Source organism: Schistocerca piceifrons, chromosome 5 (assembly GCF_021461385.2).
Source record: "Schistocerca piceifrons isolate TAMUIC-IGC-003096 chromosome 5, iqSchPice1.1, whole genome shotgun sequence".
Taxonomy (NCBI): Eukaryota; Metazoa; Arthropoda; class Insecta; order Orthoptera; family Acrididae; genus Schistocerca; species Schistocerca piceifrons.
The window spans coordinates 255,714,116-255,723,756 of record NC_060142.1 but is presented as its reverse complement, the minus strand read 5'-3'; the positions used below and the strand labels follow the sequence as shown (position 1 = coordinate 255,723,756).

General features: G+C 44.0%; 1 protein-coding gene across 1 annotated transcript in view; it reads right to left on the bottom strand.

The window, feature by feature from the left end:
- Nucleotides 1-2,149: 2,149 nt before the first annotated feature.
- Nucleotides 2,150-9,641, bottom strand: part of LOC124798924 — a 52,973-nt gene continuing 45,481 nt past the window's right edge. The window contains exons 5-6 of the mRNA XM_047262457.1: nucleotides 8,497-8,632; nucleotides 2,150-2,346 (exon numbers count right to left, since the gene is read on the bottom strand). Of these exons, the coding sequence (XP_047118413.1) occupies nucleotides 2,150-2,346; nucleotides 8,497-8,632 (333 nt within the window). The remainder of the gene's footprint in view (nucleotides 2,347-8,496; nucleotides 8,633-9,641) is intronic.

Genomic DNA, 9,641 nt, shown 5'->3' with positions numbered 1-9,641 from the left:
TAATTCTCTTCTCACACCTGGTAGCGTACCATACGACGCATTACGCCGTAAAATTGTGTAGTTACTCGTTAAATAATTCCAGAAATCTAACACCCCAGCAACGCTCTCATTAAAAAAGTATGACAGTGATATATCCTTAACCCACACCGTGGCGTTATGACGAGTAGCAGGGAAGTAAATGACGTCGGGATGGATCAGCTCGATGGGCGGGCCCTACGGACTGAGGCGTCCGTCGTAACGACAAAGCCAACATAGGCCGTGTGAGGAGCCAGCAGTCGGCAGCCGTACCACAAATGAAATGGTGAATGTTGGTGTCGACAGCGGCGCATCTGGGGCAGAGAGGATCCTCGGCAAGATGGATCATGTGTAAACGTTGTCGGGTGGGGAATTTTTCCGTCGTTATCACATACCACAGCGCCCTGACCGTGGTGGGAAGGAAAGGGGCGTGTATGTTACTCTACACCCGTCTCCAGCCAAGCGTCGGATGTCGGCGTTCAACGAAATTAGCATGCAGCGTTCGTTGAAAGTAGCGGTAGAAGTCCTTGGTGTTAGGATCCCGCGTGGTCGGCAAGACATCCAACAGATAGCTCATGTCGACCAGACAGGTGCGAATGTGACACAGTGCTGGCGTGATATGTCCAACAGGAATCGGCGGACGGATGGATTGAGGCACCACTTCCTGAACTAGTGTACGAGGGAGGGTAGCCACGTCTGAAGTACGTAGGCGATGCATCGTCCGCAGGAAGAGAGCGCGCGCCCTGTTGTGCGCGTTTATCAATCCAGTGCCGCCTACATGTGTGGGCAACGTTAGCGTGTCGTAACGGTTCTTGAACACCCTACCCTCACTGACGAAATGACCGAAGGCCGCCTGGAACTTGACAGCGACCGTAGCAGCCGTCGGGAGAACGTGTGTGTAATGATTAAGTTTCGGAGCGAGGTACACGTTGACAAAATGTACACGCATGATCAAGTAAAGTGTTCGAAAGTTATGGAGGCGAACTTGCGTGCGTATCACATTAAGTAGTCTGCAATACGTGTATGCTGCTGTACGCTGCACGTTCCCATGGAAGGTCACTCCCAAACACTTCATCGCCGGGACTCTGGTAATGGACACTGGCGTACTCGTTAGTAGTCCTCTGTCAACATCCATGCAGATTGGTACGGCTCCCGGCCACCTATACGTATTGATGAAGCCACGCGATGGCCGTACATGTATCTTCTGCGGACCTCCCCAAGAATACTACATCGTCCGCATAGGCACAACATTTAAAATGTACATCGCGGAGGCGAATGCCCTCCAAACGCTGTCGTAGACCATGAAGTGCAGGCTCGAGGGCGACAGCGAAGAGAAAGGCTGATAGCGCATCCTTGTCGCACTGAACGCTCTAGAGTGAACGGTGGTGAGCGGTAGCCATTGACGAGAACTGTGGAAGGGGCTCCTTGGATGAGAGGGAGAACCACACCTGCCGATATTGAGAACAGTCCCATCTTCTCTAAGGCAGCGTGCAGGAAATGGTGGTCAACTCGGTCAAATGCGTGGTCCAGCCAACAGGGCTACCCAAGCACGACTCACGTCGCATCCTCACAGCTTTACTGCTGCCAGTACCTCGCCTCCTACTGTGAGGATCGGGCGTGAGTCGTGCTTGGGTAGCACAGTTGGTAAAGCACTTGCCCGCGAAAGGAAAAGGTCCCGAGATCGAGTCTCGGACCGGCATACAGGTTTAATCAGGCAGGAAGTTTCGACTGCCTGTTGTTCGCATACAAAATCACTGGTGTCTTCTTGAATTTGTTGAAAAATCTACGGCTGTGGCACTCCATGACTATCTTTCCAGTTACTGTGTGTGTCCTCAAAATGAATACATGGTACACCTTGTCATCAAAAAATTAAACAAAGCACTTATGGCTAGTCTCCTTCATGCTGAACGATTGACTTCTGGCTCTTGAGACCCATAAGTGCAAATGACGCTGATTTTAAAATGAAATGTTGCTTCATCACTGAGGTGAAAGCAGATCGTTCCTGTGTTCACAGAACAAACGAGTTTAGGAGCTCCATGTATTTCCGTGTTTGTGGATAGGTCGAAATGGTCTTTTACATTATAGGGTAGGTGATAGATTTATTGAATATAAGAGTTACAAGGCATGATGAGGATTAGTGGTGGATGCTGTACTCGGCCCAGGACTTGGCGTACTTCCTCCTGTATTCTCCAGATGGGTCGTACTTGTCGAGCAGCTTTTTCAAGAGGTCTGGATGGCGGCGCGAGACCTCTCCGAAGAAACCTCCGATCTTCTTGTGCTGTGTCTCAGTGCACTTGGCGCAGTCTGTACGCACTATTTCGGGCAGCACCTCTGCAAAGGAAAATACGGTTAGAATCGTATAATTGTTTTGTGCTTCGTGATGGAGGCCTATTTAGGACGTGTAGATTGGGGTGAGCAGTGCGCATATTGCTGACATAGTCGCTAGGGTCCTCAGGCGTCAAAACACAACTACTACTTAATTTTTCTGGAAATACTACTGCGTCGTCTCAACAGTCCTGCCACATAATCACATTCCCAGATTCAAAACGTGTCGTTTGACATCAGGTGTGAAGTATCAAGGCTGTAGCCAACGACAAAAGATGAATGACAGGTCCCAGGCGTTTTAAAACATAGCCATTTGGCTAACTGAGAATACTGCAGAAGAAACTACGCCATTAACGAAAAACTTAGGTACCAACCAAGCTGCTACGTCTTCTTATGGGGAAACATCAAGTCAAGAACTTAATGGAACATTGTTGAAGTAAATAGTGGGCCATGTTTTACTGGTTAACTTTGTTACGAGGACGTATAAATGTTTTAAAACAACATGATTACGGGCAGAATTATAAGATGTACTACATTAAGTATTAAGTGAAGAATTTACGTTTTTCCACTACACATATATTTAGTAGTACCTTAATTACTTGGGGAATTAAAGGTTTTAAGTTCTATCTTTTATTTCCTTTAAAAACGTGGGAAGTACGTATCTTGCATACACGATCATAGGCCTAATTTCTTCAGGTATACATGTTTTGATATTTAACGTTAGTTTAACTTCATTACGTTACAATGTTAATAGTATTAAACAACCATGAGCAAGAAGTGTTTGAGCTGACATAGGAAATTCCGTTATGGGGTTCTGTGCATCTGTTGTGGCAGATGGTTGCATTCGGGTGAACATAGTGCCATGGGAATCGGAGAAGTAAATGGGTATCTTCCATGGTATTGAAGATTATGTTCAAGGGACAGGAAAATAGCGGAACAGGAAGGTGGGAAGTGATAGGAAGGAACAGAGGCCACAGAAAGAGAACAGTATCAGACAGTTTCATCATTGGCACAAACAACCGATTTGCCTTGCTACCTCAATCAGCTAAGGAATAGCCTTAAGTAGATGAAAGTGTATTCAGCACTCAAGAGACTTTCACTAGGAAACCTACTGTTGCAAAAAATGTAGAAAGTAGGAGGAAAGTTCTGTTGTTAGGTAGTAGCCATGGAAGAGGTGTGGACCAGAATTTGCAGGAAAAATTAGGTGACAGGTACCAGGTCACAAGTATTTTCAAGCCCAGTGCATGTCGTAGCCATGTGATAGAGGATATAGCATCATTGTGCAAAGATTTTACAAAGCAGGATTGTGGGTTGGTAGTGGGTGGAGCGGGAAACAGTATTGATGGGGACCAGGTGTACAATATTAAGTGTGACGTAGTGAAAATAGCATCTGCAACGAACCATACAAATGTTGTCTTGGTTCCTGCTATCATACGGTATGACCAGCCCCAACTGATCAGTTATGTCATGAAGGTCAATATGAAGCTAGATCAGTTGCTTCAGGTGGCTACTTTGTCTAGCATAGGTTTGGTTCCTATTGATGGTATTGGTAGGTGGGACTTCACAAGATATGTGCTGCATCTCAATAGGGTAAACTGGCTGGGATCATAGCAACATCTTTAAGTGGGGGCACTGGAATTCATGGGAGTACTTTTTTAGGCTAAGATCAGTATCCAATCATCCTACATTGATTGAAATCAATCTTCATGAAAAGTTCAGACAGGCAGGAACTAGAGATGTGAAAATGTCACAAGGTTCTCATAACAGTACAGTGAAAAATAATGTTAGTATGTCACAAGATTCACATAAAAGCACAGTAAAAAATAATGTTAGTATATTGCATCAGAATATCAGGGGATTAAAAAACAAAGTAGATAAGCTTCTTGTTTGCATAGTAGATTTAGAAACGGAGGGTGCAATAGATTTACTGTGCCTGTCTGAACATCATATCGTCACAGGTATGGAAATGGTAAATGTAGGATATAAGCTTTCTGCACATTAAGAAGAGACACTATGGAGAGAGGAGGAGATGCCATATATGTTAAAATTGTAGTGTGAAAAATTTGGGAACCAAAAAATTTTGCGTAGAGAAACACACAGAAGCATGTACATGTGAGCTTAAACTAAATAAAGGCTCTTTTATAATTGTAGCCATTTCCCCACTAGGAAATTATCACTATTTTTGAAAAACTTGGATTATTTGTTGTACTACCAGTCAGACAAAGGAAAGCAAATTATTGTTTGTTGGGATTTCAACGTAGATTATCTGAAAGACTCAGATTGAAGGTTCGACCTCGAAGTATTACTTGGTTCTTTTAATTTGACATTAGTTATTGATTTTCCTACTCGAGTGGTAAAGGAAAGCAGCACACTGATAGATAACTTTCTCATAGACCAAGATAAAATTAATTAAATAAAAAATGCTCCTGTTAAGAATGGTCTGTCTGATCATGATGCACAGCTAGTTACAGTATATGATATAGCTCCATACAGTAATGCAAAACAGTCCTCCAAAGTGGTGTGTTCCATTAACGATTTAACACTTCAAAATTTTATGGAAATCCTGCAACAGACTGGGATGAGCTGTGAGGGAACAAGATGCTAAATTAAAATTTAACCTATTTCATGCTACCTTTGAGAGTATATTTGAAAACAGTTTCCTAAGAAAACAGTGAAATATAATTGTAAGAAACCATGTAAAAAAGCCATGGCTTAATAAAGGGATAAAAATATCTTGTAAATAGAAAAGGAAAATGTACCTTATAGCCAGGAGGAGTAATGATCTCAAAACAATGAAAAGTTACAAAAACTGATGAGGTGTACAGTGAACATGATGCTATTTTAAAATTTAACCTATTTCGTGACACCTTTGAGAGTATATTTGAAAACAGCTTCCTAAGAAAACAGTGAAATAAAATTGCAAAAATCCAGGTAAAAAAGCCATGGCTTACTAAAGGGATAAAAATATCTTGTAAACAGAAAAGGGAAATATATCTAATAGGAAGGAGGAGTAATGATCACAAAACAATGAAAAATTATAAAAACTACTGCACTTACTAAGAAAAGGTATTAAATAGTTCAGAACTATGTGCATTATATCTGAGACTAGTACATCTGATAATAAAATTAAAACAATTTGGACTATTGCAAAAAGGGGAACAGGGCAACCGAGAGCACAGGAAGATTGTATTTCTATCAAACACAATGAAAAGTTTGTTAACAAGAAGTCAGAAGTAGAAAACATTTTAATAATCATTTTTTAAGTGTTGTAGAGAAAATAAGTCCCAGATATACATTAGAAAATACAAAGCAGTATATGGAAGAAGCAGTACGTATGCAATTTGATAAAATCGAAATTGAACCCACCTCTCCCACTGAAATTAGGGAAATAATAAATTCACTCAGAAGTAAAAGTTCATATTGAATAGATGGCATTTCCAATATAATGTTAAAAACCTGTTCCCAATAAATAAGTAGGATTCTCAGCCACATATGTAGTAGCTCACTGAAACGGGGAATTTTTTCCAGATATATTGAAATATGTTATTGTTAAACCATTGCATAAAAAGGGGATAGATCTGATACTAACAACTATCGCCCAATCACACTTCTGACATCTTTATCCAAAATTCTTGGAAAAGAAATGTATTCAAGTGTAGCATTACATACACTCCTGGAAATTGAAATAAGAACACCGTGAATTCATTGTCCCAGGAAGGGGAAACTTTATTGACACATTCCTGGGGTCAGATACATCACATGATCACACTGACAGAACCACAGGCACATAGACACAGGCAACAGAGCATGCACAATGTCGGCACTAGTACAGTGTATATCCACCTTTCGCAGCAATGCAGGCTGCTATTCTCCCATGGAGACGATCGTAGAGATGCTGGATGTAGTCCTGTGGAACGGCTTGCCATGCCATTTCCACCTGGCGCCTCAGTTGGACCACCGTTCGTGCTGGACGTGCAGACCGCGTGAGACGACGCTTCATCCAGTCCCAAACATGCTCAATGGGGGACAGATCCGGAGATCTTGCTGGCCAGGGTAGTTGACTTACACCTTCTAGAGCACGTTGGGTGGCACGGGATACATGCGGACGTGCATTGTCCTGTTCGAACAGCAAGTTCCCTTGCCGGTCTAGGAATGGTAGAACGATGGGTTCGATGACGGTTTGGATGTACCGTGCACTATTCAGTGTCCCCTCGATGATCACCAGTGGTGTACGGCCAGTGTAGGAGATCGCTCCCCACACCATGATGCCGGGTGTTGGCCCTGTGTGCCTCGGTCGTATGCAGTCCTGATTGTGGCGCTCACCTGCACGGCGCCAAACACGCATACGACCATCATTGGCACCAAGGCAGAAGCGACTCTCATCGCTGAAGACGACACGTCTCCATTCGTCCCTCCATTCACGCCTGTCGCGACACCACTGGAGGCGGGCTGCACGATGTTGGGGCGTGAGCGGAAGACGGCCTAACGGTGTGCGGGACCGTAGCCCAGCTTCATGGAGACGGTTGCGAATGGTCCTCGCCGATACCCCAGGAGCAACAGTGTCCCTAATTTGCTGGGAAGTGGCGGTGCGGTCCCCTACGGCACTGCGTAGGATCCTACGTTCTTGGCGTGCATCCGTGCGTCGCTGCTGTCCGGTCCCAGGTCGACGGGCACGTGCACCTTCCGCCGACCACTGGCGACAACATCGATGTACTGTGGAGACCTCACGCCCCACGTGTTGAGCAATTCGGCGGTACGTCCACCCGGCCTCCCGCATGCCCACTATACGCCCTCGCTCAAAGTCCGTCAACTGCACATACGGTTCACGTCCACGCTGTCGCGGCATGCTACCAGTGTTAAAGACTGCGATGGAGCTCCGTATGCCACGGCAAACTGGCTGACACTGACGGCGGCGGTGCACAAATGCTGCGCAGCTAGCGCCATTCGACGGCCAACACCGCGGTTCCTGGTGTGTCCGCTGTGCCGTGCGTGTGATCATTGCTTGTACAGCCCTCTCGCAGTGTCCGGAGCAAGTATGGTGGGTCTGACACACCGGTGTCAATTTGTTCTTTTTTCCATTTCCAGGAGTGTATTTTTGTAAAAATGAAGTACTAACAAAATGTCAGTTTGGTTTTCCGAAAGGCTTTTCAACAGAAAATGCTATATATGCTTTGACTGATCAAATATTAAATGCAATGAATAACCGAACATCACAAACGCAAATACTAGTGTTGATATACGTTTATTTCTTTCCACAGCAACACATCACTCTGTTAGTGACGGACCAACTTCTGATTCCTGGTCATTAACTGTGCCGGTTTTTATCGCCACATCGCTATCTAGAAAATTCCGCTTTCTCTTCTTGCTTACCACGTAAAACAAATAATATCAGATTATTCACTAAGGAAGAAGATATACAGGTGGCCTGGCGTTGCGTTACAGGGTAAGGAAATAAGCTGCACAGCTAATCAAATGTACATGCCTCAGAAAAGTTGACTGGTACCGCAGTAAAGCAGGATTTTCCTAATTTTACCCTGGGGACCAATAAGCTCTATATACTCAGAGAGAAGAATCAATTCCCTGTATTGAACCAGAGTATGGTCTCAGAGGTTGTTCACTGTGCATAACATAGTATCACCCACAGTAGACTGGAATTACAGACTGACTTATACCTTTATCACAACACTCAATTTTAATTGCAAGCAGACTTGTTTAAATTCAGGGAACACTCATAATCCAGTCATCATTGTTCCATTTGGACCCCGTTACTGCCATCTGCAGTTACCCGATTACTGAATACAGACTCACTGTATTCATGGCACGGGTCTCATTTTGAGTGTGAGCTTGTGGTGTGGGATTGGATTGGATTGGATTGTTTGGGGGAAGAGACCGAACAGCGAGGTCATCGGTCTCATCGGATTAGGGATGGACGGGGAACGAAGTCCGCTGTGCCCTTTCAAAGGAACCATCCCAGCGTTTGCCTGGACTATATAGGAAAATCACGGAAAACCTAAATCTGGATGGCCGGATGCTGGATTGAACCGTCGTCCACCCGAATGCGAGTCCAGTATGCTAACCGCTGCGCCACCTCGCTCGGTGTGGTTTGGGCTATACCATCCTACTGGGTAGCAGAGTGTAGGCTTCGATGGGTCTCACCCTTGAGCGCCTTCCCGGCGGGTCTGCACGCTGCATCTCCTTCTTCCAGCAGGCAGCGCATCGCATCCTGGACTCGAGCTTCATCCGACAGCAGCTCCTTCAGGTCCAGGCTGTCGAACGTGGCTGGGTACTTCTCCTGCAACACAGCACACCACTCGCTGTAACCAGAGGACTCATTGCATGCACACTAATTCGTGTTGCCGAATAAAGTGGCGGTATCGCCCGTACCCTTCTGAAGATACCATCGTGGCAATCGCTTTTAACTGTAATTCGGGAGCCTGTTGGGGAACTGGAGCCACCATCTTCACGAAAACGTTCTTAGCACCTTACCAATGCTCCACCTCACTCAGTACATTTCTGAAGTCTTCCGTAATGAGTTGTTGAAGATATGTATACCAAAATTAGCATTGGTATGAGAGTATGCAATAAATTTGTGCTAAGTGTGTACTTGAATTACGCGATTAATTTTATATGTACAAAAGGTGAAATTGTCGTTAACGACCACGTCCCAAAATCTTTGTCACCAAACTTAAGGTACAGCACGAGAAGAAGAAGAGGAAACTCAAAAACCTACAGCGGAAATTGATCGTTGATACTGTCACTTATATTTCAAACTAGAACTCTGTTACTTTACATATACACATGCTGTGCAGGCACTTACTGTGACTCTGTTTGAAATAGAAATATAGACCTTTCGTAAAATGTTACTAAATTTTAAATTACTCTTCTTCTTTTATTGTTTATGACGTATTTTGGTGGCTTTGCTCCTTCATCAGCTTCTGGTTTGCAGGTTTAGTTCTAGTTACGTTGTTCTTGGAAAATCATCGATGTAGAACCAAGTAGGTTTTAAATTTATCGCTTTTTGTTCAGAATTCTTTTGGTGGATTTATATGACGAAATATTCCTTTAATATTCGTTGCAGCCTTTCTCTGGAGCGCTGCATTTGGACTTAAGACATTCAGAGTTTACAGACATCACTAGAGACGTTACACGCATCTAGCATTTCCTCATTGAGAGAGGTATGAAATAGTTCTTCTATTTATGAAGATCTTAATTTTTTAGAGTTTATTACGTTGTAGAGTAATGAGTTTAGGCTGTTTTTCAAATATGTCATCCATTTAATTAAAAACACTAAAGCGTATGAC